Raw genomic sequence first — 18,634 nt, 5'->3', positions numbered from 1 at the left:
AATGACAGGAGAGAGAGATTGCTGTCCCTCCCACCCAGAGAGCATGGACTATTTCTCTCTCTAGGTCTCCTAGCCATAGACGGCTGTTGTACTGTCAGGATTTAGTTGTTTTTTTCTAAAAACAATTTTTTTTGCCACCATGAACTCCTTTAGCTGTAAAAAAAAAACAAACAAAAAAAAAACTACATCTACAGACTCCCTGAGCACACATTTATTTTATAAACTATTCAAATGTGTTCAATAATATTCTTAATTCAATAGTTAGTGGCTAATTATTGGAGCCACTGAGTTTTTATTCCTAAACTTTCCACTGACAGAACACTGACAGGTCCATTTGACATTATTCATAGACCTATTTGTTTTGTAAGTTATTAAGGCACAGTATGATTTAAACCCATTTAATTTATATGACCAGTCAAACTGACTAATAACTATAAGTTATTATGTTATATGGTAATGGTGGGTTGTGATTTCCACCACTGTAACTAAATAAAAAAATCACAGAGCCCTTAGCTTTACCTCACAATCCCCTGATTCCCAGAGCCCACTGCTCTAAAGCACTTTTATTACTATCAACTCTACAATTAAAGCATATGATTGGATTATATACTGGCTCAGGCGCAAGTCACTCAGACAAAAGTGTCTGACAAATTCATGTAAATATTTATCACTGTATCTGGATCCTGTTACACCTACAGGTGTTCTCTGATTCGGCTACAGACAGACAAAAGTCTCTCTCTGAAAGTTTGGGCAAAGAAAGGCATTCCTCCGAAATAGCTGTTTATCCCAGATCAATTAACCTCTCACTGCCTGCAGTCCGTAATTACCGTTGGCCCATTATGGTCGTGTGGTGAGTGCCAAGTTAAACAAAACGCTCATCTTCTTGACACACTATGATGTGAGAGACTGACATTTCAATTCTCGCAGGATTAACACTTGTGTCAGAAACACTCACTCGCATCCTGGAGCACACTTTCACTCTGTTGCAATGCTTAATCGCATTGCAATTTCAAAATCTGTTTGCTTTTATCATTTTTTTTAGCTAGATCGTTGTGCTTACTGTAAGCAGTTTTAGTGCCACAAATCTCCCTTTGTATTTGGAGTTCGGGTTAAGGGAGGGGGTGGGGTTTGGGTGAGACTGTGCTATGTCTGGTTCAGCTGGCAGGTGAGATCTTGTCTGGCCCTGTCTGAGTGTCCCTGTCTGGGGTACATCTCTGAATTTCCCTGCTTGAATAAGAATATGGAAAATTGCACGAGCGTGGCAGGCTGTCAACAGGTTTTGTATCAGTATCCTGGGTAAAACAAATACTGGTGTGCAGATAAGTTAAACAAATAAACCAATACAACTGAAGAATAAAAAAAAATAAATGATAAAAGCAGAACTTTATTAGAAACATTTATTCTGAAGCCCACACAAAGCACTTGTATGCCTTGCATAATATAACTCAAGAGTATTATGTGGGTGATGCATCTATTTAAATTCTGAGAGCACGCATTAAATTATCCAAACTTCATGCTACTTAGCAATGCACTTAGGCAAGTCAACAATTATTATATTTTAAGTAGTAAGTGATGATATGCATCCTTGTACAGCCTGATTATATTTTTTTTTGATGGAAAATCATTTCATGGCAATTAAAATAACAACCCTGAGAGTGAGTCAAATAATAATCCAAAAAAAAAAAAAAACAACAACATTGATGTAAGATGTAGCACTTGTGAAATATTCGGATCCTCTTTTTATCTTCAGACACTGTCAACACATTTCAAACACAGCTGCTGCTTCTTCGGCAGTGGGAATTACAACAACAGCTTGGGCAAAGTGACATCAACACAATTAATTTTCTTTACAACCTTCTGGAATGCTTTTGATGGCAATTGTAAAAAGAAACATATTGGCTAGCTGTGAGTAGACTGATTTATTTGATTTTTTTTTGTTTCATGGTCATGCCTTTGGCATAGAATCGCCTTGGCATTTTATGAAACATTTAAAGATGAAGGGAATATGGTAGTGATAGATGCAGGGAATTTTTTCTGTTTACTCGATTCACTCTGGCTCTTAGGAGGGACGAGTGATTCAGTAATATGGTCGGGAAGTGGAGGGATCACACTCTGAGCAACATTTTACAGGATTTTTAAATGTGGATTTTTTTTTTTTTTTGTGTTCACTATAAGCTGTACTTTATATTCAACTGTAACATTACTATTTACAGGTCTTATTGATAGACAGGTGAGCACACTCAAAACTAGAGCACAACATGGCACTTACCCAGAAAGTGTTGATAATTAAATGTCTCATTAGAATTTGATTAAAAGTCCTGAATTGCTGCATTTAACAGTGTGCACCTTATATTGAATCACTCATTACTCCACTCAATGATGGTGGCATTTTCATTAAACCCTGCCAGTGTGGTTGCTCTGTTTCAGCTTGCTGTGCAAAATCCCTGAAGGTGACAGGGATAAGAGCAAAGCTGTGAATCTCTTTAGTATAGCTAACGCAAGGTATTCCTCCTATAGCCTTTGGGGATATACTGCAGTAGCATTGCTTTCAAAGGTTAAATGATCAATCCCTAATCTGACTTCTAGCCCCTTTTAATACCTGTCCAGCACTAACTAGAGTGCATTTTGTGCTGGGAGACAAGATTAAAGATTAAAAGAGAAGAAGGGCTAATGAGCAAGGAAACACCTCTAACTGAATGTTTTAGCAACAAGAAGATGAAGAGACCTGTTTGTGTTTCTTTCGATAGGGGAACACCTGACAGCAGCCGAAGCTTAGTGGCAAAAGTCCTTAGGATGCTCCTGTTTTGTGATACTACAACTAGGTCATAATATGTTGTTTCGACTCTTTTTGAAACGAGCAATAGCAGTCTGAGAGGTTTGTTCCTTGCCTGGCCCAGTGTGCCGTGATGTAATGGGGTAGAGGGGCATTGGATTTTATGAGGCCCGCTCTGTGATCTCTTGCCGACACCAATTAGCTGAGCAATCAGACCTCCCTGCTTTTGTGTGAGTAACCGCTCGTAAACGCCACAGTTGCCTAGAGAAAGTGAGAAGCAGCGTCTCAACAAATACAATTACTCGGAAACCAGACTGAGGTTTACCCAAAGACAGGGGTGGGGGGAGACTACCTGGAGAATTTTTTTTCCTGTTTCGTACAAAAATAGTTGTAAAAGTGTCATTCCTGGACATGTACAGGCAAGTGAACCTTCTTATCCCTTTGCTTACTTTTTGCACAAGGTTCAGGGGGATTATCTCAGGATCACAGTTTTGTATTCATTTCTCAACATTTCACTGGATACATAAACAAAATTAATCTTTCAAACCCTTGCCTCAGGAAAGTAACACAATGCTGGTGTTAATCACTATAATTTTTCTCTCTGATGAGCTCATCTAGATGTATTTGTGCAGGTTATAGCATTTTATTCTCAGCTTATTTAGTCTTACTTCAAGAATAACTGTGAATCGAAAGGAGAAACCTGACTAAGTTGCATTTTTAAGAGTGCATGAACAAACATAGTGGAAACCCATCATCATTAAGCCTTCTGAGGTAATAGTAGGTTTAATACCACTACTCTCTACTTCATTTGTCATGCCATTTAAGTTTTGAGACTAGCCCAAAGAGACAGTTTAATGCCTCATTGAGTTCAGTGTCCGTGTCATTTTCTGCAGCTTCTCCAGAGAAGTTGTTTCCTCTTTACATACATTACACATTATTTTTTTTAGCACAATGTTAGTTCTGTGAAAATAAATAAATAAATAAATACCTACAGTAAGAGCAATTTGCTTTCTCCTAACTAAGGCCAATATGCAATGGTGATAGGCTATAAATTTTGCAATTAAACTTTCTGCTTGACTTCCTGAGGGGTTACCAAAAATAAACAAATCAGATTGTGTGTCAGAAAGACCTGTCATTACATTTTCTGTGGATTTAAAGAAAAAATACATGACAAACCTGTTACAAATGTATATATATATATATATATATATATATATATATATATATATATATATATATATATATATATATATATATGTATTTATATATATATGTGTGTGTGTGTGTGTGTGTGTGTGTGGTGTGTGTATGTGTGTAGTTTGCCATCTCCAGTCCTTCCTCTAGAAACACTTCTTGATTCAGATCACAAAAAGCTTGCTAATAAGCTGAAGAGTTGGATCAGGTGCATTCAAAGCAGAAAGGACATGAACTTTCCAGGGTATGATTATATAGAGCTGGACTGAAGGCCCATGCTCTGGAAATCGAAAAAGAAATAGTTATACAGAGAGATTTTGAAATTACAAAAAAAAAAAAAAAAAAGTTAACTTTAGAACTGGGTTCTTCAGCATGCCCCTCTGGTAAAACCCTTAAAGATTCTATGAAGAACCCCACAACAGTGTGTAAGGTAATATCAAAAATATTTGCTACAAAACTGTCACATCTGCACACATTATTTAAATGACCTAAGACGTTACTTAACACACCGGGCAAATTCAGATGCTGCAGAATTTGGCATGAATGGACAGGTCGTAAATAATATCTGGACCTGAGGAGGGGTGCAGGGGCACAGCGTAGGCTCTTCCTTTCCCAGCCTGCATTCCTGCTTCTCTCCGGCCCAGAGTAAATCAGCCCTTTGACAGGCCAGTCTGCAGATGTGTGGCCCATCAGCTCCATTTTTCTACAACCAGACTACATCACCATGTTCAGAGCCCAGCACTCCAATGATCTGTAAATAGGAATTTCCCTCTGTTTCGCCTACGCCATAAGTGACGCATTATAGAGGCGTACTGGGGGCTAGTGGACGTGGCAGTGGACTGACTCGACTCTGCTGCAGGTGTCATCAGTCCATGACACCTACAGCCTTGTTCTCTCATTCTAGAGTAGATTTACAACCCCTGAAGGGCAGTAAGAAGCCTCATTGATGCTGCTTTATTGGAACGTGACCTTTGCAGCTGGGGAGGGCTTCTTTGGTAAGGTTTACTAGGCGTGAAGTTGACTTGGGTGGTTGCAGGGACTGGTTTGGTGCAGAGGGCCTTCTATGCTTCAGCTACACTTCGGAATGAAGTGTGTGAGGCTCTTCTGCATATTAGGAACTAGTGGGAATTCAGAGGTTAAATTGAGCCATTTGCTTTTATTGGCAGAGTTAAGCCAGAGGCAATTCAATTAAGAACCACATTGGACCAGTAAGGGCTGGAAGAGAGGCCAGGGTGACGTGCCACAGAGTTATTTTCTTGGGCTAGTGTGTTAATTTTGCACTTCATTTTGGCTTGTGAGTTACCTTAGAAAAGTCTTGTTCTCCATCCCCGGATAAGACTAATTTGAGACTAAATTGTACTGTCAGTGAGAGTTTCTTTCAAAAAACGTTTTCTTGTTCTAGTTCTGGACTAAAATATTGTTGAATACTGACAGAACTTTTAAGCTTACACTTGTATATTCCATCTCAAATCTTGTCACTTTGTGTATATACTGAAAGTTAAAGTTTGGAAAAAGACCAGATGACGTTTTTCCAACCTTTACCTGTCCAGCTTTGGTGAGCATGTGCCCATTATGGCCTCAAATTCCTGTTCTTGGCTGACAGGATTGGAACACAATGCGATCTTTTGCTGCTGACATCTTGTGCTTTTGTCATAAAGAGTGATTATTCGAGTTACCATATGCTTCCTGTCAACTCAGTCTAGTCTGGCCATTTTCCTCTGACCTCTCTCATCAACAAGGCATTTACACCCACGGAACTGCCGCTCGGTGGATGTGTTTGATGTGAACATTACTTAAAGCTCTTGACCTGTAACTGCATTATTTTATGCATTGCACTGCTGATACATGATTGGCTGAATTTATAATTGTATGAGTGAGCAGGAGTATCTATTTCTATTGAAGTGGCCAGTGAATGTGTATATATTATTTAATCCTATACTGTATTATGATAAAAAAAACTGACTTGACATCACAGCTAATTCTGACAGGTTCTAGCTCCAGAAACAGGAAGCAGTATTTCTAGAGTACCTGTAGTTCTTGAGGGTCTCCAGCATGTTCACAAGGCTAACAGTGAGTAAACACTTAGCCTGGCTGGAGGTGTTTTTCTGAGGCTCAGCATGGAGGAGCGACAGTGGGCTGAGTTCCAGCATTTCCCCGCTGATGTGCCACACGCACCGGCTGCAGTCTAGCCCACAGCGGACGGGGAGTGCAACAGGAAGCGGCCGAGCTGTAAATTACTAACACCAGGTGACCATCCATCCTCAGTGTGGCGTCTTTATGGTACCTTTTCGCCAAGCTTGTCATAGGAATGTCATATATAACTGAGCAAAATCCCTCCTCATGATATGAATCTTCTCTGCAACAGCAAGGAGGGGAGCAAGTTTCCTCTGAAGTTTCAAAGGCAATTTAAGTCATTTTTATGGCAAATTAAAAAATGACTAATTGGTAGATGAAAGTGTGGTAGGAGAATTGTATAAAGAAAGCAAGGGGACTATTGTGTAACTCCATATATGTGTTCTTTTTTCCTTTTTGCCACATACCTCCCATAACAGTCCCAAACAGCCTTGTAGCTAGGTGGCTTTCAGCAACTGGGCAGGACAGGAAGAGGGTGAGAACTTCCTGTGGCAGGCCAAAACTGAGTTGTGCCTGGAAACAGCCTTAAGCTAACTACTCCCTAAGCCAATAAGTACAAATAATGATTTGACTTTTAACACCACTGATGTAGACACTCCAATGAGTCCACATCAACTCCACATTCCACTTAATAAACACATTTTGAAAATAGTCCTGGATATTTCAAGGTGTTTTGTATTTTTAGCTATTGTATAAACTATTACTGTATAAACCGTATTAACTATGGTATAAAATACCATTGCAATCTTTGTTCTTTGAAAAATTAAGTGTTCTTAGCTTCATAAGTTTTACTCAGAACCCTTTCTGATAGGTAAACACTCCTACATAAGACCTCTGATGGGTTACCCCCAAAGGGACAAACTAAAAAGGGTTCTAGATTTGAGTATTTTTTTTTTAAAGAATGCAACAAACTGATCACTTTAAGGGCTCAATAAATACCATAAACACCATCCAACAGAAGACCTGGCTTTTTTTGAGCCACTTGCACTTTAAAAGCTATTCATTCATGTTAGTGGAGTAATTTATTTCACACAAACACATGTGATTGATCTAACTTTTTGAGGTTGCTATATAATGTGTTTTTCTGAGAAAAGCATTGTCCCTGGACCTATGATTTTATTGTTTGTTTGTTTGTTTTTTATAGGGATTTCAGACCTAAATATGATTGTATTCTGACATAATAGTGTGGTTATAATGCTGAAGAAACCCAAAAGTATAACTCTGTGCTAAATGCTGGTCTAAACCTGTGTAGGTTTGAGAATAGGTCATTCTGATTCCCATGTGCATATGTAAATGGTCAAAAGCATACCTGAGCACTGTTATCCTGAGGAAATAGAGCTTGGCATCTGGACAAAAAAGCTCTCATTATATAAGAGCCAAGTCTCCAATAAGAATCATTGACTGGTGTTGTATTCATCACACCACTTACATCACTTTTGCTGCACATACACATGACAAAACACAATTAAATACACTATGTAAAGAATCTAAGGCTGCACTGGGCAAAGTCTTGTCAAAACTGGCCAGTTGAATATTGGAAAAACTTTGGCTGGTCTTTTTCCAATCTTCATTGGTTCCGTTTCTACAAGTCTGTGCCCACTGTAGCTTGATTCCTATTCTTGGTTGCCAGAAGTGGAACCCGATGTGGTCTTCAGCTGTTGTAGCCCATCCGCCTCAAGGTTCAACATTTTGTGAGTTCTGAGATGCTTTTCTGCTCACCACGGTTGTAAAGAGTGATTATTTGAGTTATCATAGCCTTCCTGTCAGGTCAGATCAGTCTGCCCATTCTCCTGTAACCTCTCTCATCAACAAGGCATTTCTGACCCAGAACTGGATGTTTGTTTGTTTTTTTTTGCACTATTGTATAAACTGTAGAGACTGTTGTGCATGAAAATCCCAGGAGATCATCAGTTTCTGAAATATTCAAAGCAGCCCATCTTTCCACCAACTGATGACTTGATGTGTCTAGACTTTATCAGAGTGAGCCAGGATTAAAGTCTTACTCACACACACACACACGCACACATACACACACACACCATAAGTGTCATTTTCTTCCAGCCACACTGCCTTCAAGAGATGAATGGATCCCCTGCTTCTGCCTCCTTCTCTAAAACAGACACAGGCATTTATTTACAGGTCTTCTGGGGACAAAGTTAAGTTCTCTCTTCCTCATGGATCTCCTCTCAAGCTTTCCTGCTGTTCTTCTCTCCCAAATCAAATCCATCAAGTGGCTCTGGACTTTCTGGTATATTAATTAGTTACCAGATACTGATTGAGTTCTTCATTGAAGCAATTAATGAAAATTATGACAGTAGATTAGGGAATAATGTCTAAATCAATGTTAGCTGCTTGTTTTTTTGCATTGGGAAGATTAACTGTAAGCACTTTATCCTGGTCAGATCCGGAGCCTATCCTGAGAGCCCTGGGTGTGAGGCAGGACTACACCCTAGTTGGAACGCCAGTCCATCAGACACGCATTCATTCTCACACTCATTCACACCTAGGGGCAATTTAGTGTAGCCAAAGGTGAGGTGGCAACGCTACTTGTTGTGCCACTGTGACACCCGCAATGGGAAGATCAGTTACTGATCAGTTAAATTTTAGTGAAAAAAAAGTTAATGCACTACAAGGTTATGATTTAAGTATATAACATGAATGCAGTAAATCCTATGCTCGTATGTGTATACTATATGAAAGAAAATTAAATGCAAAGTAAGCACATTAAGTAAAGAATTAACCTTCACTTGATGTCTCATTGACCCATTATATCTATGATGATTTTATGACAATGGAGTTGTATTATTTACTAATAATATTATGCAATGTAAATAATATCAATGTAAATAAGAATAATGTCTTCAGTGTAAATAAAATTTATTTAAATAGGAGCACAACTCCTTTCATTTGGGAATACTTCTATTTGCAGGTGTGTGTGCATATTAAATATGGAAGAAAGATGACAGGAGCTTAAAAAAAAAGTTTTTTTTAATGTTCAACAAAATCAAGCCAAGCACATAAACTTCTATGTTGGAAAAGTCATTTTACTATCTTTCTACTTGTAGTAAAAGCATAAATAGGTCATTTTGATTTAAATGGAACATAAGCGCTATGACCACTGCTGTAAACTGACATATATAAACTCTTAGAAAATGTAGAACCCTATAACAGTGCTTTCCAATCAGAAAGAGCTCCAAGTAAAACCCTTTTTTTGGAAGTCCAGAACCATTAATGAACCCTTTTTATAACAGTGTACGTATACAAGCTGAAATAACCTTTGACCAAATGTTTCCATCTAAAAGGAAAATTCCGATATGGGACAAGATTTACATTCTATGATGCATGGAAGAGTCACTGTCTCTTAATCATCTCCTCCACAGCTAGTAAAACTGTCAGTAAATAGAGATGTGCAGGAACACCCACTGGACTCACTACTCATGCTTCAGTGATCTCCCACCATCAGTTTGGCTCACGTACAGTTGGTGGAGTTTTCTGCGCTGTGCAACAGGAATGAAGAAATTCTCAAGATGATAACATCTACTGTCTTTCACTGTACTCGAGTGAGAGACAAATTACAAACTCTAATTTATCTCCTGTTTTAAAACTGTGTGTGGTCAATATTCAGAGCAACTTATGTTCAATATGTACGTCAGTAGTAACAAAAAAGACTGTGGATTATTGTCAGTGGCAAAATGATATAGCATAAAGAAAGCGATATTTAAAAAATATGAAGTTTGGTCTAATAGGATAATATACAAATGAGAAGGCTGAAATAAAATCAGATCATTGAGGTTTCCAGTAAACATGTATTATTTGCACACACATGAATACTGGTACAGTGATTATAGATAGATGACACATTATCTATGAAAGATGCTTTAATATTGCCTTTAAATACAGGAGCAGCTCATGACCATAGATTTTGATGGGGCTAGCTAGAAGAGTGTAGATTAAACTTTCTAATCACAACATTTCTAATCAGGGAAAGGTCTGAAAACTATAAACTAAAAATGGTTCATATTGCCAATGTGTTAAAATTGATTTTTTAAAGAAATATAACCGTGTTCAATATAGCAAGTGTGGTTCCCCTCACCATGGTTAAAGTATGTGAGACGAACACAGAAGTGGTATGTCAACTGTCCTCCCATCAACAAACCCCACCCCCCACCCCACCAAGCTAATAAACAAAGCTTTCATAGAGTAACCATAGGGCAGTGTGATTCCTGCCCCAATGGGCCTGTACGTGCTTGTTCCCATTTTTGACCGCTAGGTGCAATAATATCTCTACTTAGCTAAACGAGGTGCGGAGTATGCTGCCCCACAATTGCACAACATCTGTTAAGGCGAGCAAATCAATGGAACATCGGCTTATATCTGTCAAATAGCAACATTTTTAATGGTTGGTCACTGAAAATGTATGGAGTTGTGAGTGAAGATTTTATAAAGATTAACATTTGGTAATCTTGGCTGATGTATATGGTTGTGCTCTGCCCCACCTGCCCCTCTGGACGAGCCACCACCATTCAAATGGCATTTCACAGTTTATTGTGTGCATTTACTGCATACAGCCCTGCGTTTGTAAATTACTGATGGTACTTTAGTGCTGTCTCAGTAAGTTCAGATTAGACCCTTAAATCCCTTAAACTGATGCTTGAATTTTGAGAATTTATGTTTGGATTTTGTATCCCCCTGGTACCCATCTTTTTAACTGTCACAAGACCCAATACCCAAATTTTACTGTATTCAAGGCCCTGAGTTGATGGCATTCATCTAGAAATCTCAGTACATACACTATGTACATGTGCTGTGTATGGATGTGTGTGTATATTGTCTCTGGCAAAAGCAGTTGGGAACACAGCAGGAGACCCAGCAAGAGGTCCGTGGTGTTGAGGAGAGTGATGAAATGTGTACTATGTGTGTGTGCTCAAGTTTGTGTGTGTGTGATTGTGCATGTGCGTGCATGAAATATGTCAGCTCACTTAACCATTAATCATTTCCCAATCTTCCTTTTGCACTAGCAGGCACACAAACCCACACTCACGCGGGGTGGTCCTATCAGCAGTCATACGACTATCACTAACACACACACACACAGAAACAGCACCAGATACAGTACATAAATGTCTAAGCACAAAAGTGAGCATGAATCATCTCTTTCAATTACCACAAACCCCAATCTGTTAATGTTGTGGTTGTCTTGAGCCCAATGGAAATGTGTCACTTAATTCCACTTATACCACTGAAAGTGTGTGAAATGCACAATTAATAACCTCAGTAAATAAAGTCAAACAAGCACTTTTATTTGTAAAGCCACATATCAACATTTAAGCTCATCAATATCACGAGGAAAAATACTGACAGAATTGACATTTCTGTTCCCTGTGTGTCCAATGTGTGTTCAAGAGGTTGACTGGGAAAACCCTTCTCATGGTCAAATTTTGGTACAGCAGAAGTTATAGCTCTGAACTGAAATATTTTCAGTAAAATATATATATATGTTTTCTTAAAGTAGCGAGTCAAAGTATATTATTGACAGAAAAATTTAAGAAGTGATTTTTCATCATTTTTAGTTGGTCCCGAGAATTCAGCTGCACACACATCTAACGGGTTTTCCCAGACCACCACACATTCATGACTGGCTGCCATTTCCCTAATGTACGTTATTTAATCTGTCTTCACAATCAGCCCAAAGGTGTGCCATGATCATACCTTTTGTGCTGGTACGATTTTATATAGTCAAAGACAAAAATATTAACTGTTTATCACAACTGACATCTGATAAAGGACAAGTGAAACAATACTTTTTCATGTGAAGAATCTGTTGAATGCAGGACAGCGTGACCAGCCAGATAAAGTACCTGAAAAGTACAGCAATCTCACACACAATACAAAATACAGACTGATCACAAGTATTAGACAGCTAAGCAACTTCAAACCTAAAAGTGTGAAACTCGTACATCACTCTAGAAGGACATGGACCATCCCTCCTGACCACACTTAAAAAAGCAGGATTGCTCATAAAGACGCAGCAAAGCCGTTTGGCTTGTAAGTCATGTCTGTGTTGAATTATGAGCTCAGCAAAACAAAATCGCAAAAACACGCCGCTCTTTGCCCAGAGGACTCTCAGTTCCACCTGGGTTTAGATTTGGAAATCCCGAAATACATCTCTTTTGCATTTTTTTTTCCTCTTTATATTTTCTCTGTGTGTTCTCAGGCTGAGAACTTAGTGATGGTAAACAGCTCCTTCTAAATCAGTAATATGGGGATGCAGAATCCTAAAACAAAGCCTGTGGTTAGCTTAGAAATTCAGACTCTTCTAAGTTTTTTTTTTTTTAATGTATGCTATTGTAAAAACATAGTCCAATGTGATTTATTCAGTGCCCAACTTGCAACAAAATAGAAACATAGAGAAAGTTCCCTGCTGAAAACCTTGTAGCTGTCTTGTATATTTAAGTGTCAGCTTGCAGTATTATAGCTGTCTCAGCCATTCAAGCTCTCAATACCCCAAACGCTGAGTACATGTTTTCTCCCTTAGCCTGCTAATGTGCTCATGTTCTCCAGTGGCTGGATCACTCGCCCCGAGCCCCTCTGCCAGGAAGTTAGTGAACAGTCTTTGCTGGCAGTGAAGGCCTGATGGGGTATTAGTAGGTGTCTAAATTTCCATGTGGCCAAGAATCGCCAAATCTGTGTCAGAATTTACTCCCCAAAAAGCTGACCAGAAAGCCACCTGCTTCCGATTAACAACTCAGAGTGTTTGACTCTCTCTCTCTCTCTCTCTCTCTCTTTCTCTCTCTCTCGCTCTCGTTCCTCCTACCTACCCTCTGCTCCGTATGTTTGTTTTCATTTTTGTGCTTTTTTCCCCCTTTCATACGGGCCCATTTTCTTTTCATGTCGAGACAGCGTTCAAGGATGACAGGGAGGCATTTTTATGTCAATTTGCTAAATTTCATTTCCTGTTTTTGTGCAATGCTGAAAGATTTTTTTGAGCCACGTTGTCGGGCAGAAAATACACTTCCACTGCAGATCTTTACGAACTGAACTTTCAGTCTCATTGAGCATATTGTGATTGCACCATAAAACAACAGGCAGCAACTTAAACAAGGATTTGCCATTGTAATGCATGCAGTTTGTGAATATGCCATAAGAACATCTGTAAATTTAATACTGATAGCTTACTGTCCATGTGCAAATACACACAGAAACACACAAAGGACTGCACTAAATTTAACGTCTGCCAGTGGAAAACTGCTATGTTGGAGACTTTCAGATCCACATGGTCCTGATGTCATCTTTTTACAAAATTCTTTTAGCCACCTCATGATCCAATATCAGCACGACGAAACCCACAGATGCTCCGCAGACCCGCAATTCCCAAAGAGCCGATCCAGATTTAGTAGAAACCCCTCACGTTTCAGTTCCTTCAATAAAATAAGCGCACTGGTTCAGTTTACATACACACAAACTGCAGTTTCTGAAAGCCTAAGAAAAGATTAGGTTCTATTCCCCCAAATGCATTCATTTTCAATTAAATAAATATAATTTATGTATTTTTTCTTTTACAAAGCAGTGGTGTACTTCACTATAACCGCAGTCTGTATGCAGAACAACTGTGGATTAATGCCAATTAAGAGTTTACAATGGCGAAAAAAAAGACAGATTCTGAAGACCACCGTGCCTGGAGTCTATTTTTAGGGCACTGTACTGAGCACAATGCTGGTTTGACTGGGAGAAAAGCCAATTTGCTACTGATATAATCACGGGCTCTTCAAAACTCCACTGCTTGCTGTGGACATGTTTTTGCACAAGGACGGAGACTTCTGTTTAAGTTGATGGTAACCAAACGTCCTCTCAAATAAACATGACGATAAGGATGCTTAATTAAAGCCTTCTGAGAGAACAGTTTCAGAAAATCTCATGCTTATATCATGAAAAATTATTGCTATTTGCCTCCTCTCTGATCTCATATGAAGGCTGACAGATATGGTCTCTATATGGGATAAATTATTTTCCTTTGTGCAAGACTGAGGGACAAATTTATCAGGCACAAAGGCGCCTGCAGCTCTATTTACCCCGGGGTGGTAAGCTAAGAAAGCATACAGGTTGAGCCAGGCGTGTGTGTGATGTAGTTGGCTGATCATCCCTCGTTCTGGCACTGATAGTGTGTATACAGACAGAGTGCAGTTCACTGAATGACCTGTCTCTGGCTCAGGAGCATACAAACATGTCTGTGAGATGGTGAGCTATGCTGGTAGTATTTGCTCTACTGAGTGCTGAGACTATAATATCAACTATAATAGCACGCAGAACCGAGTCAAAAGAGGTCAGTTTCATCATGGATATCAATTAGGGTATAGTTACAGGGGAAAAAAACTCTATAGGTAATAAAAAGCTAAAAGTTATAATCCCACAACTCATGTTAAAATCAACTGTAGATTAATAATAGTCATAATGGATGTCATAGGTATGTATCAAAAAATCCAGTTATAGTTTACGTAAGGAATAAAACACTACAGGGCATACTGTTATAGGAGAACAATCCACGACAGGGTGGGGTAGTGGCGAATGAGTTGTTTGTTATAGAACCTATAACATATTAGACAGAGCACATTAATATAAACCGAATTTGAATTACAGCTGGTAATATTGTTACAGCTGGCAGCATGCTGTTACAGAAAATTAATCAACACTTTCTGATGAATCAGTTTCAACAATTCAAGAGTGCTGTGGTATAATTACCTATAAACCCTAAAAACCAAGCAAACCACATTTTATTGCTTATATGGCTAAAAAATATAAGCTTATCTTTTCAGATTATGGGAAAACAGTCTGCTAGATGAAAACACAATCTGTATGTTTAGAGCAAGCCGTATCACTGATACATTTTTATGGATTTATATGTCCCAGAGGAACATACTGTGCCGTGCACATTGTTTCCCAATACTACAAATCTATAAATGCAAGATGAGTCAAGAGTTTGGGGAATAACAGCCAGAGTAAATTGATATTTTACAAGACTTTAATGCACATATTAAGGATCCAGATTTAGACTTTCACAGTATGGCCAAACTAGCTTTCACTGACCAATCCACTCTGTTGGAGTCCACAACGTTGCGTGCAAATACCAGGCTGGAATGTTGGTCACCACACAAATCTGCAAATAAAGGTGCCCCCATATGCCAGTTCACGGGAATCTTACTTTGTTATCCTCTGCTCATACCTGCAGCTCTCCCGATGAGAGACACTGACACATTTCCCTCCAATGCAGAGCAGGAACCCATTCACTCTTTTATATCTAATCACTGGACTGTAGCAGCAGCCTTCAGTCTTCCAGCTGGGTCTTATTCTCTCTCTCTCTCTCTCTGTCTCTCTCAAACACACACACACACACACATACACGGTTACAAGATCATCCGTGATAGCAAACCTGATTCTAGATGGCACATGACCAAGATACACTGTAGATCCTAGTGGTGACAAGGTAAAGTGGGAAAAGATTTCAGAGACTGCTGGACAAGAACAGATACAGGTCTTAGTTAAATAGTCTCAGGGCTGACCTGAGAACAACTTACTCACTATTGTTGTCAGTAATATAACTGGTCAGTAATGTAACTTGCCAAAATCGCACAATAGTAGATCTATTAACAGTCTATTCCACTCCCTTGCCTAGAACATGTTATACACTTGATCAGGAGAATCACCAAACCTTCATTAATTCCTCTCCTTCACAGATATTATCTGACATCTTATCAGGAAACACAGCTTTTTTTCCCCCAAGTGTAATTTATTTGGCAGAAAGTAGCAGTTTATTCCTTACATGCCAAAAATGTCAGCAGAGTTGATATAATCTCGGCTTCAATCTGATAAAGACACCTGCCATGGAATAACATGACACGCATGAGTCCCTGTTAAAACCTCTGTGGTATGAAGGTTTCCTTCCTTAAGAAAAGGCACAGACTAAACTTACAGGCTTACAGCAGCTGACTCTGTTGGATGAAAGAACTTCCTACGTTTTTAATCGCCCCCTTTGTGTCACTCGGTATTTAACAATGTAGGCCAACAATAATAGCAGGATAATGGCAAATATCGAATGTATAGGCTCATCAGCGATTACTCTTCCAGCTTTGCAGTGGCGGCACATACAATGTTTCATCACAATGTTAAACTTCACGTAATATTCATTCACCAGAAATTTCTATCATAATTTTTATTCTGTACCTGAAACTAGAATTGACTATATATTAATTAATAACGCATTTAGTTTGTTTCAGCTGAACATCAAAAGTGATTTCTGTAGCCTCCCTGGATTTACAGTGAGTTTTTTTCTGTATTGTTGTCAAATTCATACAAGGAAATGGACTGATATTTCATGTTTTGTTGTTTGTTTGTTGTTGTTTTGTTTATGCAAATAGGGTATGAGCTTCTGTGTGTGTGTGTGTGTGTGTGTGTGTGTGTTTCTAGAAGGAATGTCTTTTATGTAAACTTTTCACTGCGTAAATTTGGTTTGGATAACACATTTATTGGTTTTGGCAGTGTGAATCCTGCTGTCTTGCTAGACGCTGCGTTTGGACCAGAATGTTTCCTCAGATGGACGTGAGAATGCTTTCCATATGTTTATGCGCATTTGTCTCATTTCTGTGCGCTCACTACTATTTTAAACAATTTATTTCTTGTTGAGTTTGTGCGCTTCACGACTCTCATACCGAATTCTAAAGGGAGTTGAGACAAATATAACAGTTTTCAAACTCTATAGCCCTATAACAGTTTTCAGATCTATTGAGTTTAAAGATAAGGGCTTAACTATTTTTTTTGTAATCCATGATAACACTAAGGTGAACTTACCGACGCACTCGTTGGCCTCTCTGGCTGTAGCGCGCTGCCATGGCCGGTCATAGTGGAAGGGTTTGCACCTGTCGCACTCGGGTCCCGCAGTGTTGTGTTTGCACTCACACACCAGGTTGCCGTCGCGGTCGCGCACACACTTCGACGCGTGCCCGTTACACTTGCAGCGGCCACCCACCTGCAGATCAGACACGGAGTAGAAGTACGAGTCCCTGGCCAGCTCCGAGTCGTCCTCGTTCTCGTCGCCGAACGTGTGCAAGCGGCTGAACGTCACCTTGATGTCAGTGGCCGTGACCCAGTCCTGCAGCACGGGGGAATTATCGAAGTCATGCGCCGACGGCCTGCCGTCCAGAGTGCTGAACGCGATGAGGCCGCCCGCGAGCGGCTGCATGTCCGTGTGCGAGTCCGTGCAGATGGCCTCCTGCTCGTTCTGCTTGGTGATGACCGCGCGACTCGGTCTGTTGTACATCTTCTTGCACTGCGTCGAGTAGAACTGGAACGGCGTCCATGTCTTGCCGTAGTCCATCGACTTGTAGATGGCCATGGACTCGGGCCGCGGCGAGCAGAACTGCAGGCTCACGTAGGTCACCTCGAACTTTTTGCCCAGCGAGAGCGTGAGGGTGACGTTCTGCGGGTGCTGCACGTAGCTCTCGGACTGCCAGCACGTGAGGTTGTGCGGGTTGTTGAGGTCGGTGAGGTACGCGGCCGGATGCGCCTTCTTCGGGTCTGTCGCGTCGCACGTGTGGCAGTCGCGCGTCCTCTCGTCGCCCTTCTCGCTCACCACGCAGTAGCGCGCCGCCGGTGTGCCGCACGTGCTGGACGCGCGCACGTCCTTACCGAAAGCCGCGTTCACGAAGTCGGGGATGCAGCGGCGAGGGTTGCCGTTCTCATCGTAGCACGGGTCGGGGGGCGAGGACTGCGCCGCGAACATGCTCATGCCGTAACCGCCGCCGCCGCCGCCGCGCGCTCCCTCCACCATCACGCACAGCGCCACCAGAGTGCTCCAAGCCACGAACAGCCGCAGCATCGTCCCTCAGGAGTCCGCTTTGCTCTAAACGCACGGCCGTTTGCGAAGAAAGACAGGAGTTTCGCTTCTCCGCGCGCGCTTTCAAACTCCAGTCAGATCGGTTCCTCTGCGCGCGGGCATGCAATCAGGAGATGAGAGCAGACTTGTCACTGTAGTGCACGTGTTTTCTACATTAAAAGCAGACCACCAAGACGTCTTATAAGAGCATAAGAAGTTATTCCAAATCAAATAGGAGTCAGTTTTCTCAGAACTAACACTTGCCAAGTGCACTCGATGGCACGGAGCCTACGCAGAAAAGTGCACGCGACTGCTGTGTGCTAACAAGCGACCGAGATCTACCGAGTCGAGAGAGGAAATGTGCACTCGGAGGAACAGCTTTAACCGGGCTGAGGAGTATGGCCAACGGCTTAAACAAATTACAGGGTACGCTCCCTGTTCTTTTCACTCTCTTACTCACTTTCGCCCGGATATGTTGTAATCTCGCACTCTTTCCCCCTTCAACCTAACGCCAACGATATGAAAAAGAAAACCTGCTATTACTTTTCCTGGTATAGCTTTCCCTCTCCCCCCACTCATTCACACCACTGTGTCTCTGAGTGTGTCTCTGAGTGTGTGTCTCACTCTCGCTGCTGCCGCTGTGTGAACAGAATCCAGTCATTCAGCTCAGT

General features: G+C 40.6%; 1 protein-coding gene across 1 annotated transcript in view; it reads right to left on the bottom strand.

Annotated features, from left to right (window-relative positions):
• Positions 1-18,634, bottom strand: part of ntn1b (netrin 1b) — a 45,327-nt gene extending 26,693 nt beyond the window's left edge. Inside the window, exon 1 of the mRNA XM_026916033.3 lies at positions 16,940-18,634. Coding sequence (XP_026771834.1) covers positions 16,940-17,966 — 1,027 coding nt within the window. The 5' untranslated portion in view covers positions 17,967-18,634. The remainder of the gene's footprint in view (positions 1-16,939) is intronic.

Source organism: Pangasianodon hypophthalmus, chromosome 13 (assembly GCF_027358585.1).
Source record: "Pangasianodon hypophthalmus isolate fPanHyp1 chromosome 13, fPanHyp1.pri, whole genome shotgun sequence".
NCBI classification, from domain to species: Eukaryota; Metazoa; Chordata; class Actinopteri; order Siluriformes; family Pangasiidae; genus Pangasianodon; species Pangasianodon hypophthalmus.
This window is presented reverse-complemented; position numbering and strand designations above follow the sequence as displayed.